At 36.8% G+C, this 20,765-nt stretch overlaps 1 protein-coding gene across 3 annotated transcripts in view; it reads right to left on the bottom strand.

The window, feature by feature from the left end:
* The window catches only part of ccbe1 (collagen and calcium binding EGF domains 1), an 84,606-nt gene that overhangs the window by 24,979 nt on the left and 38,862 nt on the right, over window positions 1–20,765 (bottom strand). For all 3 annotated transcript variants that reach the window (XM_067375974.1, XM_067375975.1, XM_067375976.1), the window contains exons 3-5: window positions 5,365–5,417; window positions 4,342–4,476; window positions 60–197 (exon numbers count right to left, since the gene is read on the bottom strand). In XM_067375974.1, the coding sequence (XP_067232075.1) occupies window positions 60–197; window positions 4,342–4,476; window positions 5,365–5,417 (326 nt within the window). The remainder of the gene's footprint in view (window positions 1–59; window positions 198–4,341; window positions 4,477–5,364; window positions 5,418–20,765) is intronic.

Genomic DNA, 20,765 nt, shown 5'->3' with positions numbered 1-20,765 from the left:
GCCAAAAGATTAAAGATCTTTGCTGAGAAAGACAACCAAAGTCCAGAGCGTACACTCACCTCTCTCGCCCTTGGTGCATGTTTTCCCATCGTCCTCTAGGTAGAAGCCTCTCTCGCACTCACACCGGTAGCTGCCGGGGGTGTTCACACAGATCTGTGAGCACACCGTCTCGTTATTGTTGGCACATTCATCAATGTCTGACGCAAGAACAGAGAGTCAAAGTGTGAGGGATGGAAATTTGGCAAAGCACAAAAGATATGATGTTCTCTCCTTGGGCGCTATGGAACGCTTCTGTGAGATCAGCCGGAAAAAACAAAATTTGACTCCAATCAAATCAACACTTCAACAGTCAGGGAGGTCAGACACTTTAAGAAACACTCACGCTGATATTAAAGAGACATTGAGAAATCATGCTCCATATGAACTAAAAACAACCTACAGAGGGCGCTAACATCTTCATACTGTTAAATATTCTAGATCAAACAAGTAAAATTTCAAAACATCCCAATCAAATTACAGATTTTCAGTCTTCTTTTGAAAAACAAATTTTACTGCAGCTATTGTTATAATAAATCAAACTGTGATATGGTAATATGCACTATTGAAGAAAAGGTTCTATATAGAACTTTAAATGGTTCTTTCAGGCACTTCATATCATGACATCTTCAATTTAGTTTATTTTAAAAAAATTTTTAATTGTAATTAAATTATGAAGTAAATGGCTTGTAAACAATTTATCGCTAGAAAAACAAAACAACAACTGTTAAACGTGAAAGTATTATGCAATCATTTAAGTAATTTCTCCTTATATAGAACCTCTTTTGCATAAAATTGGCTTAAAGAAGCCAAGGCTTAAAGAGTCAAGAACCTTAGGGTTCTATATAGAACCCCCTGAAACTTTTTCCCCTAAGAGTGTTGGTGTGGGTGAATTAGGGTTCATGGGTGACAAAATAAGTTAAAATGACAAAGCTTTTGAAAATTTGAAGAAGATACCCTATTATTATTTATTTGTTATAATTTTACAGTTTAAGAATGTATAACAATAAAATAAAAAAATGAAATTGATATAAGTATATTAGAGTCTCCAAAAATATATAAAAGGAACAGGAACATTTACATTTATTCATTTGGCAGACGCTTTTATCCAAAGCGACTTACAAGTGTGGAATACAACAAGCGAATCGTCATGATGAGGCAAATAAACAAGAAGTGCTCACAATACAAGTTATAGGCAGTGGAAGTAGGAGCGTGCTGAGCCTGTGGTAGGTCTGTAAGCAAGCGTCTACGCCTTGAATTTGATGTGAGCAGCAAGTAGTAGCCAGTGCAGAGAGATGAAGAGAGGCGTGACGTGGGCTCTTTTGGGCTCGTTAAAGACGAGACGTGCTGCAGCATTCTGAATCATTTGCAGAGGCTTGATTGTGCATGATGGCAGTCCAGCCAGAAGAGCATTGCAGTAATCAAGCTTAGAAATGACCAGGGCCTGGACCAGAAGTTGTGTTGCATGTTGGGTTAGAAAGGGCCTGATTTTCCTGAACATGTTGCACACATGCAAATGCCAAGTTTAATTAGAAATTTTAATGGTCATAAATATTTATATTAATTAAATAATTAATTAAATAATTATATTTAAATTTCAATATTTACAGTGGGTACGGAAAGTATTCAGACCCCCTTAAATTTTTCACTCTTTGTTATGTTGCAGCCGTTTGCTAAAATCATTAAAGTTAATTTTTTCCCTCATTGATTTACACACAGCACCCCATATTGACAGAAAAAAAAAAACAGAATTTTTGCAGATTTATTAAAAAAGAAAAACTGCAATATCATATGGTCCTAAGTATTCAGACCCTTTGCTGTGACACCTATATATTTAACTCAGGTGCTGTCCATTTCTTCTGATCATCCTTGAGATGGTTCTACACTTTCATTTGAGTCCAGCTGTGTTTGATTATACTGATTGGACTTGATTAGGAAAGCCACACACCTGTCTATATAAGACCTTACAGCTCACAGTGCATGTCAGAGCAAATGAGAATCATGAGGTCAAAGGAACTGCCTGAAGAGCTCAGAGACAGAATTGTGGCAAGGCACAGATCTGGCCAAGGTTACAAAAAGATTTCTGCTGCACTTAAGGTTCCTAAGAGCACAGTGGCCTCCATAATCCTTAAATGGAAGACGTTTGGGACGACCAGAACCCTTCCTAGAGCTGGCCGTTCGGCCAAACTGAGCTATCGGGGGAGAAGAGCCTTGGTGAAAGAGGTAAAGAAGAACCCAAAGATCACTGTGGCTGAGCTCCAGAGATGCAGTCAGGAGATGGGAGAAAGTTGTAGAAAGTCAGCCATCACTGCAGCCCTCCACCAGTCGGGGCTTTATGGCAGAGTGGCCCGACGGAAGCCTCTCCTCAGTGCAAGACACATGAAAGCCCGCATGGAGTTTGCTAAGATGGTGAGAAATAAGATTGTCTGGTCTGATTAGACCAAGAAAGAACTTTTTGGCCTTAATTCTAAGCAGTATGTGTGGAGAAAACCAGGCACTGCTCATCACCTGTCTAATACAGTCCCAACAGTGAAGCATGGTGGTGGCAGCATCATGCTGTGGGGGTGTTTTTCAGCTGCAGGGACAGGACGACTGGTTGCAATCGAGGGAAAGATGAATGTGGCCAAGTACAGGAATATCCCGGACGAAAACCTTCTCCAGAGTGCTCAGGACCTCAGACTGGGCCGAAGGTTTACCTTCCAACAAGACAATGACTCTAAGCACACAGCTAAAATAATGAAGGAGTGGCTTCACAACAACTCTGTGACTGTTCTTGAATGGCCCAGCCAGAGCCCTGACTTAAACCCAATTGAGCATCTCTGGAGAGACCTAAAAATGGCTGTCCACCAACATTTACCATCCAACCTGACAGAACTGAAGAGGATCTGCAAGGAGGAATGGCAGAGGATCCCCAAATCCAGGTGTGAAAAACTTGTTGCATCTTTCCCAAAATGACTCATGGCTGTATTAGATCAAAAGGGTGCTTCTACTAAATACTGAGCAAAGGGTCTGAATACTTAGGACCATGTGATATTGCAGTTTTTCTTTTTTAATAAATCTGCAAAAATGTCAACAATTTGGGTATTTCTGTCAATATGGGGTGCTGTGTGTACATTAATGAGGGAAAAAAAATGAACTTAAATGATTTTAGCAAATGGCTGCAATATAACAAAGAGTGAAACATTTAAGTGGGTCTGAATACTTTCCGTACCCACTGTATATTAAACATGTCAAATGGAATATGTATTAGGGGTGTGAGATTTCACGCCACGAGATCTTGCGATATTAAAATGTGGTGAGATTTTGCGTCAAGGTGAAAAGCTGTCTCGCAACATCGCCATGACAGAGCATGAGGATGAAATTAGCATAGAATATGCCACCGCTGTTTTTTTTTGATAGAAATAAAAACCATTTAATTCAGTTGTATAATGCTCACTTCAATTGTAAACTATTGTAAATGTCTGCTCTGCTAATCCAGCTTGAGCTGCAGAGTCGCACACAGTACAGCAGGAATCACAGTTCACTGATCATGCGACGAGAGTAAGGCGAGATTTCTGACAAGACCATGGTGGAGGGTTTGTTGTGCAACAGAGCCTAAGTGTCTGATAAGTGTCTTGTCTTGTAGATTGCATGCTCAGCACCACTGCTCCCTATACACAGAGCGATTCCAAATTCGAAAGCAAAGTAAAACGCAAGCTCCCTGATACAAACAAATTAGGCTACATACAATAGCCTGTCTCCCGATATCAAACCTATCTTAGGCTGGGTTGTGTAGTTGTAACAACCTCTTAGCTCTGGTCTCTGTTTTCAAAGAGAGTACTTTGATTATGGTTGCACTTACAGTTTGCACTTAATAAGACTAAGAAAAAACGTTATTTATTTTGTCGTTTATACAGTTTTTATTTCTACGTACAATTTGTAGAATAGACTTCAATTAGGTGGTCACACACAGCCTCAATCAGAAGTTCTGGAAGCTCATGATTCATGTACAGTAAATTAATTGTGTGAAATCAAACAGGAGAGAAGCCAGTCAGTTGAGTTTGTAGCAAAACCTTTTACAGTGCTTGTATATTGTTGTCTTTCAATGCATATGATAATTCATACTCAGAACGTAGAACTGAAATGACATGTACCTGCAGACTATTTTTCCAGTCATGAATTTTGTCATTTAGGATTTCTTAAAAGTATTGTGCAAAAATGTTGTTTAGGGGTGCATCTTATCACACCCCTAATATATATATATATAAACACTCAAATAAGTAAAATTTTCGCAATTTATTCATATGAATATGAGTAAAATCTTACCAAGGCAGTACGGTTTCTCACGGTTTCTATGTCTTTCCCGGTCATAGCGATACCCAGAGTAACAGGTGCACACCACACGGCCAAAATGATCGGTACACTGCTGTTCACAAGGAGCGCCAGTGCACACATCATAGTCTGCATATACAAACACAATCACAAACAAACAAATATAAAAAACAAGAGAGGAAAGCACAGGATTATAAACATCAAACCTAGCTTTAAAACAAAACCCACAGTATTTGTAATTTCCGGAAATCATATACAAATGTGCTACTTCAAATGTCTTTTCCCATTACAATTTTAATTTAATAGTCAAACAAAACACTGTGGTCTAGAAAGCCAGTACTGCAAGTTCCAGTTCAAGATTTCTCCCATCTTTTCCTTATTCCACGATTTCTCCTGGAAGAGCCAAACCATCTCAGGCACAGCATGGAGCACCGTGTGAGTCAGGGAAATATGTGTCCATTCTCAACTGGTACTTTATGTGTTTCTCATCAGTGGAGAGGGGGCAGGTAAGGACACCAGAGAACATAAACAGCATAAAAAAGAAAAAAAGACTTTAAAAACAAGCTGTAGACTGTCTCAAAGGACCGTTCCAGAGACCACTATACACCCTCTTAATGTGGCAGGACGAACCGCAGAACGCAGACAATATAATTGCACGCTTTTATTTGACAGTTACGAGTAAAAACTTGTTAGTGGTTTGAACCCCTCAACCAAAGATCGAGAAGTATATAATTGCATTCATAAGCTAATATACAGACCTGTTCCCGCTATAAAAATACACACAAGGTAATCAAGATATTGTTACTGGTTGGGAAAACTCTGCCAAGCTTTTTAAGGTGTGCTGGAAATGTTAAAACAACAGTAAAAGCACCAGCCGAGTTGTTTCCAAAAGGAATGATTTTGTTTAGAACACTAATGGGAGATGAGGGAAAACGCGTCCAGAAATATCAGAGCAAATTCAGCCCAGAGGAGTATAGTAGAGAGAGAGAGAGAGAGAGAGGGAGGGAAGGGTCTTACCTTCTGGAATACACTGTCCCAGCACAAACTTAAAACCTTCACAGCACTTCTTTCTGAAAGAGAGAAGAAATTACAGAATTTTCTTTAAAAATGTGATTCAGGCTTACCCTTGATGCTAAGGTGCACTTTATAAACCCATTTTTTTCTATTTTCACTTGTTTTATCATCACAAATCACAAGTTCTTATAAAAGTATCAAAAATCTATCTATCTTCAATTCTGTCTTCAACAAGCTTCATGATTGAGGTATCATTCATAACTAGCCAAAGTCCCTTCTAGGCAAGTCATTTCACTCGGCGGCCACCTTTGAAATGCCTCTCGGGCAGCTATTTCAGTCATGCGAGTACAGCTCTTGTCTCTTTGAATGGGAAAACATCAAATTCTCCAAAGCTGTTCACCAAGCTAATGATTAAATTTCGTATTTAAAAATCATCAATGAAATCAGAAAGCAACTGTCTCATACATTTTGTTTCTAAACGCTCAAATAATGACAAAAAAAAAAAAATGCATTTTTCAGGCTAGACCAGCCAATGCACATGTGATGTCCTAAGTGCACATCTGAGAAAAAAGACTGTTTCCGTAGCAACCGGAGCTTCTAACAGCAGCTGCAGTGACACAATGAATTTACCAATTGACGATTGCCTCTTTTATTTACAAGGCAGGACTTATTCCGCCATATTGCGCGTTGCACTTTCTCCCATTCATAATAATACGAGTGCACCGTATTTGTATATCTGAAGTCTTTGCTGTAGCACAAACAGGCTGACACGTGTTACGCACAGAAGTTTATGGGTTTATTCAAACCACCCCCAACTGAACGGATGAGCTATAATAATACTGATGTTTGCCTAAGAAACTTCAAGACAGACCAGATGTCCCAATCCAGTCTGAAACAAACCAGCATGAGTTATTAATGTGCACAAGTGTGTTTTTATGATTTTCATAGTCTGATTTAATGTGATATCCATGTCCACAATACAAGACATACAAACAGAAGATCCAAGGGGGAAAAAAAGGTGTTTTTTCTGGTCAGAAATGGAAAATTCACCTCCAAGGTAAGACAATGAAATTCCCCTGGACCTTTTCCCTCTCCAAGTGGTCATTTTGGTGATGTTCCATTTTCGGAATGACAAGGGAACAACTCACAATCACTTACAGAAATGATTCATTTCCACAGTGTTTTACAATGATTCCCAAATGTTTCAATGCTCAAAAAAAGAAAAACAAAAAAATACAACAGGGGGGGAAATGGAATTTGGATATTAAGTAATGGCAATATCCTTTCCAACAGTATTACTCACAGATTTTGTGGAACTATTTAGTCTAGTCTGCTAGAGTGAGCTATGTCGGTCTACTCTGGAAGCAAACTGATCAACAATGTTTAAATGGTGCATATTAAATAGAATATCAGCATGTTAAACATTTAAATGCACTGGTTTACAAGTTAATAAGAACATAACCAGCCAATATATTTCCACACAATCACTTTTACAGCCACATACAGAGTACGAGGTTTGAGCTAGGCTACGGGTTAGTATGGTTTGAATCATGGGAGCTATTTAGGTGGTCTGATTCACACAGAAAAAATAATGGGAACCACGATCACTTAAAAATCTCTCTGTCACACACAAACCCAAAACCCAGTAAACCCTTCCAATATTAAGGGGCACCATCTACATCTTGATATTCTGAAAAAATAATAAATATACATAATAATATACTTCAGCTACATGAAACCTTATGGAATTCCTTAATGGAAATTACAGTGCAAAATGTAATTATATAATATTTTGAATGAGAAGTGTAGAAATCACAGATAATTATAAACTAATCATGATTCGCAACTTGGCTTTGACCTTAATAGACTTGAAACACTGAATACATTAGCTTGTTTTCAGACAAGACTTGCAGTCTTTCCACATCACAACATTTTTTTCTGCTGCATGTTGCATAAAGGGTGTCGTTGGAGTTCCCTCCAAGATAAAGAATTTTCCCACGCTAGCAAGAACCTGTAGCATTCAGCCTACTGAGACACTGACTCTCTGGAGTTTGTTCCTTTTTAAACTCTATATGAAGGTTTTAAAAGTGATTTTAATCATGATGCCATAAATATGGAAGCTTGTTTCCGCCACTGAATAAAAATTAAAAAAGGTAATTGCGACATTTTATCTCACAATTCTGACTTTTTTCATGAAATTGCAAGTTTACATATCGCAATTGACTTTTTTTCTCAGAATCGCGTGATATACACTCACAATTGCGCGTTATAAAGTCAGAATTGTGTGATATAAAGTTGCAATTGCGAGATATAAACTCAATTGTGAATTATAAAGTCAGAATTGCGAGATATAAACTAACAATTGCAAGTTATAAAGTCAGAATTGTGAGATATAAACTCAATTGTGAATTATAAAGTCAGAATTGTGAGATATAAACTCAATTGTGAATTATAAAGTCAGAATTGTGAGTTATAAAATCAGAATTGCGAGTTATAAAGTTGCAATTGTGAGTTAAGTCAGAATTGTGAGACAAACTCAATTACGAGTTATAAAATCCGAATTGCGAGTTATAAAATCAGAATTGCGAGTTATAAAGTCAGAATTGTGAGATATAAAATTAGAATTGCGAGTTATAAAGTCAGAATTGTGAGATATAAACTACCAATTGTGAGATATAAACTATTGTGAGTTATAAAGTCAAAATTGCGAGTTATAAAGTCAGAATTGTGAGATATAAAATTAGAATTGCGAGTTATAAAGTCAGAATTGTGAGATATAAACTACCAATTGTGAGATATAAACTATTGCGAGTTATAAAATCAGAATTGCGAGTTATAAAGTCAGAATTGTGAGATATAAAATTAGAATTGTGAGTTATAAAGTCAGAATTGCGAGATATAAACTTGCAATTGTGAGATATAAACTATTGTGAGTTATAAAGTCAAAATTGCAAGATATAAACTAACAATTGCGAGTTATAAAGTCAGAATTGCGAGATATAAACTAACAATTGCAAGCTATAAAGTCAGAATTGCGAGATATAAACTAACAATTGTGAATTATAAAGTCAGAATTGCAAGACAAACTGACAATTGCGAGCTATAAAGTCAGAATTGCGAGATATAAACTAACAATTGCGAGTTATAAAGTCAGAATTGCGAGATATAAACTAACAATGGCGAGTTAAAAAGTCAGAATTGTGAGATATAAACTAACAATTGCGAGTTATAAAGTCAGAATTGTGAGATATAAACTACCAATTGTGAGATATAAACTATTGCGAGTTATAAAATCAGAATTGCGAGTTATAAAGTCAGAATTGTGAGATATAAAATTAGAATTGTGAGTTATAAAGTCAGAATTGCGAGATATAAACTTGCAATTGTGAGATATAAACTATTGTGAGTTATAAAGTCAGAATTGCGAGATATAAACTAACAATTGCGAGCTATAAAGTCAGAATTGCGAGATATAAACTAACAATTGTGAATTATAAAATCAGAATTGCAAGACAAACTGACAATTGCGAGCTATAAAGTCAGAATTGCGAGATATAAACTAACAATTGCGAGTTATAAAGTCAGAATTGCGAGATATAAACTAACAATGGCGAGTTAAAAAGTCAGAATTGTGAGATATAAACTAACAATTGCGAGTTATAAAGTCAGAATTGCGAGATATAAACTAGAAATTGTGAATTATAAAGATATAAACTAACAATTGCAAGTTATAAAGTCAGAATTGCAAGATATAAACTAACAATTGCGAGTTATAAAGTCAGAATTGCGAGATATAAACTAACAATTGCGAGTTATAAAGTCAGAATTGCGAGATATAAACTAACAATTGCGAGTTATAAAGTCAGAATTGCGAGGTATAAACTAACAATGGCGAGTTATAAAGTCAGAATTGTGAGATATAAACTAACAATTGCGAGTTATAAAGTCAGAATTGCGAGATATAAACTAAAAATTGTGAATTATAAAGATATAAACTAACAATTGTGAGCTATAAAGTCAGAATTGCGAGATATAAACTAACAATTGCGAGTTATAAAGTCAGAATTGTGAGGTATAAACTAACAATGGCGAGTTATAAAGTCAGAATTGCGAGATATAAACTAACAATGGCGAGTTATAAAGTCAGAATTGTGAGATATAAACTTGCAATTCTGAGAAAAATGTAAGTCTTCCCCCCCGTCAGAATTGGACTTTATAACTTGCAACTGCGAGTTTATATCTCACAATTCTGAGAAAAGAAAATTGCAAGAAAAAAGTCAGAATTGTGAGTTTATATCTCGCAGTTCTGACTGTATAATGCTATTGCAACTTTGTATCACGCAATTCTGAGAAAATCATTTTTAGATTTGCAAGACGTTAACTCATAATTGTGAAAAAAGTCAGAATTTTGAGATAAAGTCACAATTATCCTTTATTTTTCTGTTCTTTGGTAGAAACAAGCTTCCATACATAGGAGAACCTTTTAAAATCATGATGTGATATAATAACTTGTAAAAGACCTATGATCATGTAATATAACCTAAAGTTCTTATGATGTCAGAAGAACCATTTAAAGTACTATGATGCAATATGAGAACCTTTAACTATTTAATGTTTGTTTATCTAGCCTATGTGCCAATTCTTGGTAAAGGTGCGAGCACCATTGTTATCTAGCACTGCCTTAATCCTCCTGGGCATGGAGTTCACCAGAGCTGCACAGGTTGTTGCTGGGGTCCTCTTCCACTTCTCCATAATGACATTACGGAGCTGCTGGATGTTGGACACATGGCACTTCTCCACATTCCGCTTGAGGATGCTCCACAGGTGCTCAATAGGGTTCAGGTCAGGAGACATACTTGGCCACTCCATCACCTTCACCTTCAGCTTCAGGACATGGTTCCAGTAATTCATGCTCTTGGACAGGTTGTCTTCAGCAAACTGTTTGCAAGCTTTCTTGTGAGCCAGCTTCAGAAGAGGCTTCCTTCTGGGATGACGGCCATGCAAACCGACTTGTTGCAGTGCGCAGCGTATGGTCGGAGCACTGACAAGCTGACTGCAACTGCTTCTGCAACCTCTAAAGCAATGCTGGCAGCACTCATGCATCTGTTTTTTGAAGCCAGCTTCTGCATCTGATGCACAACACAAGGTCTCAACTTCTTTGATTCAACTTCTTTGGCCTGTTCCGACCGGAACCCATCTTGGAAAACCTCTCTCTATGACCCTGGCCACTGTGCTGTAACTCAGTTTCATGGTGTTACCGATCTTCTTATAGCCTAGGCCAGTGGTTCCCAAACTACCCTGGTGGTACATGAGGTGACGGCGATTCATATCGATATTGAACGCGATATTGCGTGGCTTATCAGTGAACTACGGCTCTGTCTATTAAATGCCGCTCCATTTGAAAGCAGGTGATGGCGATTTAGCGGCAATCAGGGAACAGGCTTTACTGACGAAATGCGCGTGACAAAAGCATTCGATATAATCGCCCAGCCCTAGGGGGATATGCGAACAAAATGCTGAGTAGTTAATTTAATTCTACCTTAAAATAATATTAAAATAGAGCATGTATTTCTAACTACCAAAATGTCGTAAATCCAGTACATTTAATCAAATTACCTCATCATTTGCAGTCAAAAATAACTGTATCCACACAAGCAGCATGCATATGATAGATTGTGTGTCGAATCTGCTGCCTTAAATCGCACTAAATTACTGTCGTTCTCGACAGTGCACCTTTGTAAAAGTGGGGATTTAGCACGCATGCAGATAATGAATTAATTTCAATTTAAGACTCAAACTGTCTAGGGTACAAAAACATACCTTGTGTGAGTTCTTGTATTTAATGATGATAACTAGCAAGAATGAAATTGTTCTCAAATATCCACAAGACTGCAAACTTGACATTAATATACAACAGGTCAAAAAACAAAACGTACATTTTAAACACAGTACTGCCAGTATTTACTCTATTTTGCAATGAAATAATAAGGAAAACCACAGCAGAACTACAACACACGTCTGTGTTTCGTGAACATTTCTGCGGCTTTGAAAGAAATTGTGAGAGTTGATTCAATGATTCATTCACAGCCACTTGCTTCATTACTGAATGAATGACACGATGACTCACTCATAAAAACAGTGACTTGCTGCCACCTACTGGCAGTTTTAGTTTAATATTTAAACGTTTTACTTAGTTTTACCATCATTGCATATTTCTTTATTGAACATTTTTATATTAAACATTATTTATTTTATAAAGTTATTCATAAAGGTAAAAAAAATGCACTGGAAAATCAATTTAGGGGGCAAATATTGTTCCTTAATGGTAAAGGTGTGACTGCAGTCGAAGTGGAAGAGAGGGGGTACGCGGAAGGACGGTAATGCCTTCAGGGGGTACTCCACGCTAAAAAGTTTGGTAACCACTGGTCTAGGCCATCTCTGTGGAGAGCAACAATTCTAATTCTCAAATCCTCAGAGAGTTCTTTGCCATGAGGTGCCATGTTGAACATCCAGTGATCAGTTTGAGAGAATTGCACTCAAAGCACCAAATTTTAACTGCTCTAATACAAGATCCACACATTTGTATGGTCCTGTCAAGCAGGCAAAAACATGAACATGATGAATAGGACATGTGGCTTTGCATGGTTAAACAACATACAACTGTTATCACTTAGGGTGTATTCACTTTTGTTGCCAGCTATTTTGACAATAATGGCTGTATGTTAAAGGAACACTCCACTTTTTTTGAAAATAGGCTCATTTTCCAACTCCCCTAGAGTTAAAACAGTTGAGTTTTACAGTTTTCGAATCCATTCAGCCGATCTCCGGTTCTGGCGGTACCACTTTTAGCATAGCTTAGCATAGTTCATTGAATCTGATTAGACCGTTAGCATCGCGCTTAAAAATGACCAAAGAGTTTTGATATTTTTCCTATTTAAAACTTGACTCTTCTGTAGTTACATCGTGTACTAAGACCGGCGGAAAATGAAAAGTTGTGATTTTCTAGGCTGATATGGCTAGGAACTATACTCTCATTCAGGCGTAATAATCAAGGAACTTTGCTGCCGTATCATGGCTGCAGCAGTGCAATGATATTACGCAGCGTTTCTCACAAACGTCTCCATGGTTGCAGGGCACGCTTCCCTGTGCAAGCAGGGGCTCACGGGCGCTGCGTAATATCATTGCACTGCTGCAGCCATGGAACAGCAGCAAAGTTCCTTGATTATTACGTCTGAATGAGAGTATAGTTCCTAGCCATATCAGCCTAGAAAATCACAACTTTTCATTTTCCGTCGGTCTTAGTACACGATTGAACTACAGAAGAGTCAAGTTTTAAATAGGAAAAATATCAAAACTCTTTGGTCATTTTTAAGCGCGATGCTAACGGTCTAATCAGATTCAATGAACTATGCTAAGCTATGCTAAAAGTGATACCGCCAGAACCGGAGATCGGCTGAATGGATTTGAAAACGGTAAAACTCAACTGTTTAACTCTAGGGGAGTTGGAAAATTAGTCTATTTTCAAAAAAAGTGGAGTGTTCCTTTAAGTTATTTTCAGAGGACAGTAAATCTACACTGCTATACAAGCAGCACATTGACTACTCTAAAATATATCCAAGTTTCATTTCTATAGTATTGTCCCTTGAGAAGATATACTAAAATGGCTGCTGAAATGTGAGGGGTGTACTCACTTTTGTGAGATACTGTATATATATATAGTGTATTACAGTCAGCCCTCTTACCTAGGAAAAATTAAATTCTGAATTCAAGAAGGCTCACACTGACACACAGAATTGTAAAATCAACTGTGCAGTGCCACACAAGTGCCATAACTCACATTTATATGGTGAAAAACAGCAGAATTGGAGAGAGTCCATGGGGAGGAAGCACTGAGAAGTGGAATAGGAGGGCAGAGGAGGCACAAATCTCCTGCTGTGGGAGGTGATGATGGGTATGAGAGCACAACGAGGTGGAGGTGATTTTCACACTTCGACGCATGTTTGCAGTCATGTACACACAGACACTCAGGGGGTCATATTCACTCTACCAAACTAAATCACACATGCATGAACACCGCTATAGAAACATAAACACAAGGCATGTTACAATACAGCTGTGAATTTGCAACTAATGCAAATGAAAACGAGCCAAGTTAAATATCTGCAAATGGAGATGTAAAGAAAAAAATGGTAAAACTCTCTAGTAATCTCACATGTATCTCCTATCAAAAGATCTAAACAATGTGCTCAGATTTGAGAGTATAATAAAGTCTGTAATTAAAATTCCAAGTACTTTCACAAACACATACAGTACAGTATAGTAAGGACCTAGCTTTAGGTACATTAAGATCCAAAAGAAAAAAATATCATTTTTTTCTGGTATGCTGACAGCAAAGCCACCCTGATCCTTCACAAATACACAAACTCTAAGTCCTAACAAACACGCAACATTCAGAGAGAAGAACCGAACGCACAGAGAGAACAGCCAGAACTGACCCTGGACCTGTGTCTGCTAGGGTAAGCTTTCCAAAAATATTTTTAAAGCTTTGTTTATTGACTCTCTGAACTGTTTACACTTAGGTTTCCATCCATCTGGTGCTTTCAAATATTCATAGTTTGAGGGTTTTACATTTCATTTAAAAAACAAAAAAAATCTCTTTATAAAAACCTCATATAAAACACAAACTATGAAACCTATCAGGAGTACATTTTTTTTAGTAATTATATCTTTAGGTTTAGTATGATATCTTTATTTACCCCTTATTTTAGTTATAAAATTTATTGGATGTTATACAATATGAAGCGTGCATATTTCTAGGAATTTTAGAAACAAAATCTGAACTGCATGAAAGTATTTATTAGTGCATGTGTCATTAATATGAATAATTATACAGGCTTAATGGACAGGAGAACATGAAATCCAGCTGGACCAAATCCCATAATGATCTAAACAGAGCCAGAAATATTCAAACATGAAATCAAACTATACTGTATACATCACACAATCCAAAACCATGTAAATATACGAAACTTCACAAGGGCTATAATTTTTTGCCTTGAGCGACCCCAGATGTTCTGCTCTGACGTCTTATATAGACTATGGCTACTTATACCGATTCATATTATCTGTCTGACACAGTGCTGGTTTAATCCCAGAAGCTTGAAAACACAAAACCAATCATGAGTCTGTGCAGTCTAAATGTTCAGGCCTGTTTCAAAATAACATGCGCTGTACAGAGGAACAGCAAATTATAATTTCAGTGGGAAAAAAAAACAAGACCGTTTTTCTAAAGATAAGTTTAATAGCACTAGCATTTAAAAACATGACACATATTAATGTAAACCTTTGAATCACTCCCTATATTAGTTGCATGTCTGTTAAAGCCTGACAGCCTGATGCAGGCCAGAATCTCTAGAATCAGTTTCCCTAATGACCATTTTTCATGACAGGACCTTGGAGAGACACTCCAGCCCATTGGAGTCTTCACGAATGCAATTAAGACACATGCTTCTGAGATGGTTACGCAATATTAAGCACCTACACATGGAAGAAATACTACAAAAACTTATGAAAAAACAATACTATAAAATTATAAAAGTCTGATTATACAATATGAATTTAAGAGAATTCTTCTTAACATTCTTAACATTGGCAGATACACAAATCAAAGAATTACTCATGATTTAAACATATCTAGTTTCTAAACAGCACTGATATGTACGAAAGGTTTTTTCTGCCACGGAATACACAAATAAAATAAATGAGTAATTGAGACTCTCTCGCAATTCTGACTTTTTTCCCTGCACAATTGCAATTTTACAACTCGCAATTCTTTCTTTTTTATTTTACCGCACAACTGCAACTTTAAATCTCACAACTTTCCCCCCCCCGCAATTCTGACTTTTTTCCCAGTGCAATTGCAATTTTACAACTCGCAATCTGACTTTTTTCCCCCTCACAATTGCAATTTCATAACTTGCAATGCTGACTTTTCTCCTCGCAATTGTGATTTTACAACTCGCTATTCTGACTTTTTTCTGCGCGCAATTGCGATTTTACAACTCGCAATTCTAACTTTTTTCCCCCTCACAATTGCAATTTCATAACTCGCAATGCTGACTTTTCCCCTCTTAATTGCAATTTTACAACTTGCAATTCTTTCTTTTTTATTTTACCGCACAACTGCAACTTTAAATCTCGCAATTCTGACTTTTTTCCCAGCGCAATTGCGACTTTAAATCTCACAACTTTTTCCCCCGCAATTCTGACTTTTGTCCCAGTGCAATTGCAATTTTACAACTCGCAATCTGACTTTTTTCCCCCTCACAATTGCAATTTCATAACTCGCAATGCTGACTTTTCCCCTCGTAATTGCAATTTTACAACTCGCAATTCTGACTTCATTTCCCCTCATAACTGCACATTTATATCTTACGATTCAGACTTTATAACTTGTAACTGCGAGTTTATCTGAGAAAAACAAGTCAGAATTGTGATAAACTTGCAATTCTGATATTCCATAAATGTGAGATCTATAGCTCCCATAGATGTGAGATCTGTCCAATGTCAGAAAGTTGTGGAAATTCAGAACTATTTTTACAGTTCAGTTTAGAAAAAAAGAGAGATCTTTTTGGACTGGAGAGGATGTTTGGAGCTCTGACAGTTACAGTATGTTTTCATATTACATCAAACTCGTATCTCAAAAGATCAACGTCAATTTAATTTGATATGACTCATTTAAAATATTTCCTCTTAATAAACTTAATACAATAAAACACTATATATGCATTCCTACTTTAAAAGCCACCAAAAGCTAACCAAAGAAATCAAAAACTTTATTTTTATTTCTGCATTGAACCTGATAAACTGCAAGTGAAACTATATTTCTATGAATTAGGATAAGCAACCAAAATTACTCAGATTTTTTGTGGGAACTTCTGTGACACAGATGTTTTCATGCAGTAGATTATTATTCCAGAATGCCATGCCACTGCAGGCTGTTACATCATTTACTATTAAACATTCTCTACGGGCCAGATTGAAAAGATAAGATCACATTGAAGAGCAAAAGAGGATGTGGGACACTGTAGTGTGGTCAGATTGCTCCAATGGTGTGTAAGTCTCAGGAAGGGAAGGATCCAGATGTGAACCCAACCTCAGGAGGTTTAAATATGGATGAAATGGATTAGTTCAGGTTGAGTCACTCAGAAACAATCAGACTTCTAACCAAATCAATGTTGTGTAAGAGAAAAAGAATTAGCATGCAGTGGCACAAGGTTGAATACATTTTTTTGTAAGTGAATAGAAGTCATCTCACAGTTATTCAATATCACCTATTGATTAACACAAATGCTACTTCATTTAGAACACTCACATTGAGCCCTGATCACTCACTTAAGCACCTGATCTCGACTCCTGAGAGCGTTGCAGTCCTCAAAGAGCAGGTGCATTTACTTGCTGATGAAAAGGAAAAGTTTAGTTATTCTGGCACATTAAAAGGGCTTACAACAAGTCAGCAGCAAAAAATTAGCTGCATGGGAGTGTTTTGTTTAGATACATTAGTGTGGAAAAGGAAACGTCTTGTATTTCTGTAGCCTAAATGATAGATGAAAATTATGGGAACTCCATGAATGAGCACTGAGATTCCAAGACCATGCCGAACAAAAACAGGTGCATTAACAGTGAGTCACATTCGCTTTTCAACAGTGATTTTACTTGACTTGTCAGATGTTATTAGTGGGTACGGTAGCACCTGTGCTTTCCTAATGTTGTGTTTATTTAATTTCCCACGCGGATGGGGATCAGATTACCAGGAGAAAAATCAGGTCTGGATTAGCGTGACCCTAGCCCCACTTGCTGGGCTCTGAGAGATCTCTAATTACCTGATAAACAAACAGAGTAGAGACCTGGAATAAACACACACAGACAGTTCACATGGAGGAAATAACATTACATTCTGGCTACACTGAGAAATGTACCATGGTACGTGGAGTCTATAACATCAGTTCAGTTGAATTTTAAATAAAGGCTCAAAATAAAGGTTACAAAAATAAAGGTGCCTATGAAGTTCCTGTTCCTGAAGCTGATGTCATATAAAAACCATTTTAAGGTCCTATGATGTCATGAGAGAACTGTTTCAAGATCCTATGACGTCACATGACGGCTGTTAGAAGCTCCGGTTCCTATAAAAACGAAATGAGACACAAGAAACGCGCATTTAGGACTGTGTATGCGCATTAGGTTGATCCAGCCTGAAAAAGACCATTTTTTTGGTCATGATTCAAGCATTTAGAAACAAAATTTATAAGACAGTTGTTGTCAGATTTTATTGGTGATTTCAAATATGAAATTTTATCAAAAGCTTGGCAAACAGCTTTAGAAAATTTTATGTTTCCCCATTCAAAGAGATAGGAGCTGCACTTGAATGCCCGAGAGGCGTTTTAAAGATGGCCGCCGAGTGAAATGACTTGTCTTAAAGGGACTTTGGCTTTACCACCAGCTCAGTTCAAATAAAAATAAAGTATATTAAAATTCAAATACATTGTTCTAAAGCAGCTTTACAAAAAATTATGCCTTACACAAAAAAGAAAGAAAGAGTTCTGTGATGACGTTAAAAAAAGAACACTTAAATGAACATGAAGGCATATGCTGCTAATTTTGCAACATTTCCAAGTGTTTTATAAACAAACACATAAATGCATAAATAAATGCATATATATATATATATATATATATATATATATATATATATATATATATATATATATATATATATATATATATATATATATATATATATATATATATATATATATATATAAAAATGTATATAATATCAGTGTATATAAATGTATATAATATCAGTGGCGAGCAGTGACTTTTTTTAACCGGGTATGCTGTGTGGTGCGTCATGTAAATAAATGTAGCCAATGCAGCTAATATGCGAGACACTCACATTCTCTAGACATTGTTAATTTACTCATTTGCTTGCTCATGACAAATAGCAACACAGCGAAACGTATTTCTAATATGTTGGAACTTTTATTGAGAGTAGCCCATATTTACCTGTTGAGACGTGCCTTCACAAGCACCTGTAAGAGCTTTGGTGACATTTGAGTCGACGGAGGCGCAACATGCGAAAGGTGTGTTTGCAAAATATGCTGTATTTTTGTAATCCGCTAGGTGCCGCTAGTGTCACAGAAATGACATACTTCAACGTATCAGTTTAGGACACAGATCTAAATCAGACACGACAAATAAATAACACCAAGCGCGTCAATTTAAATGTATGCCAGAAGTACCTTTTAAATGAATAATTAAAAAAAAAAAGTATAACAATTAGTATTGGCAGCCTATTATAAATAAATAAAATAAAATGTAATTATAATAAATATAAGTAGGCTATAATAAATAAAAATATCAGTAGGCTATTCTTTAAAAAAAAAAAAAAGTTGAAATTATGCAAACACAGAAATGATATCGATTAACATCCGTAAACTATTTATAAGTTTTCATTAAAAAATCTCTATGGAGAAAATTTAATGCTATGAAAATAGTTTTAGTTATGATTTTTTCCCCCCATTTGGCTAAGTCTAGTTAGTTTTGTATCAAATACAATCTGGCAGTGGCTATTTTTTCCTCTTGGGCGAGCGGCCCGCTCATAGCTTATCCTGCCCATGTAATTTGCAATAGACCAGCAAACCAATGAGAACGCGCTACAATGATGACGTTCCATAACAAAAGCGCGAAGGTGCAAAAGCTGCTGCAAATCAGCTTACCCGGAATTTTCCGTAACTGGCAGATTTAGGGAACTGTCGTTTGGCAAATAAATTAATTACGGACAGTTACATATGTATTACCAATCGTGTAGGCTTTATGGTACACATCAAACAAGGGATTTAATAGTAATTTATAATGTTAATATTAGTTGCTGAGTCCACGAATGGCTTGTGTATGCAGAGCTTTCGCAGCTTATATGGACCGCACGTCACTGATATATTATATATATATATATATATAAAATAAAGTAATCAGATTACTTTTTTCAAGTTACTAGTGAATTAGCACATCATTTTACAACAGAGTTACTTTTTCAAATGTTTGTTTTCAGTTGCCATGCATCTCCTAGCAAGGTGTACATTTCTGCATGAGTTTGTTGTGTTTGGAAGAACCTGAAAGTCTGGTAGCATGTGATCCTCAGTTGTTTAGTGTACGATGCCGAGTTTTTCTTTATAACCGCTTTAAAAGTAGACAAGTGATGGCTAGTGTTTGAAAGTGTTCAGTCGTGTACTGTATTATTCCAGCTTTAAGAGGAAGGTAATTGCAAAGGCGCTAATGAATCATGCACAATAAGACCAGGAATGTGAATCAACAAAATTAACTGGGGTCATTTCAAATCCATGATGACTTTAAGCTTAGCATAGCACTTGAACTTGATACTTTCTATTTAATACTCACAGATACATTTTCCAGACTATCCAGCCAAGCACAGCACAAAGAGTCATCAACATTCACAGCTGGAGATCACAGGCTAACAAACGCATAACACAAATCTCAATTTCCTTTATAATTAACATCCACATAATTGGCCAGGAGCCTAAGCCATTAGCAGCTGCATAAGGAGGGTGGTTGTACTATTTCATGAATTCATGGCGGGCATCTCTCTCCCCTTTTTCTGAGCAAAAACCTCTACAGCTGGAAACTGTAAATTACACAGACCTCCATTAATGTTTGACGATATATAATGAGTGTATAACTCAGTACAGGCTTTGTGTATGTGTGTGGCTGTTTGAAGTTTCAGTATTACATGTGTAAGAGTCTTATTAGAGCCTAGATCCCATTGAATCTTATACTGCATTTCAGTAAACTCCCTTTGGTTGAGTTAGGCCTCTTAAAACTGATTTGATCTTAGTGCTTTTTTTTAATGCCAAGTGTGAGTATGCATGTTCAGGAGGGTCTAATTGTTTTGATGGGGCTCTGATGCAGAGGGCCACGTCACCTTCTCTACTTTAATGCTTAGAAGAATCTTGATAATGTGGCACAGATCAAGAGCCTGAAACACACACACACACACACACACACACACGACAAAAACTACATTCCTCCACACTGGCCCCAGATGTGGTTCCTCGTTTTTCTTGTCTTCTCTCACTGCAACACCACCCACAGGTCTTTTATAAGAGTAGGGAGTCGGTATGCCTCTGGTAACCCACTGGACTTACCAGTCTTTTTTCCCCCTCTCATGATTTAATGTTCATGTTAAATCACAGAAGTGCTGGTGCTTGTTTAGGTGTAACTGCTTGGAATCGAGCCTGACAGAACCAGCCTGCCAATGCAAAGATCTGCCTGTCAACATTTCAGGCATGCTGAGGTGATGAGAAAAATAAATTAATTCAGATTGATGG

The sequence above is a fragment of the Chanodichthys erythropterus genome, chromosome 22, assembly GCF_024489055.1.
Source record: "Chanodichthys erythropterus isolate Z2021 chromosome 22, ASM2448905v1, whole genome shotgun sequence".
Classification (NCBI taxonomy): Eukaryota; Metazoa; Chordata; class Actinopteri; order Cypriniformes; family Xenocyprididae; genus Chanodichthys; species Chanodichthys erythropterus.
Note: the sequence above shows the minus strand (reverse complement) of the source record. Positions and strands in the feature narration are given on the sequence as shown.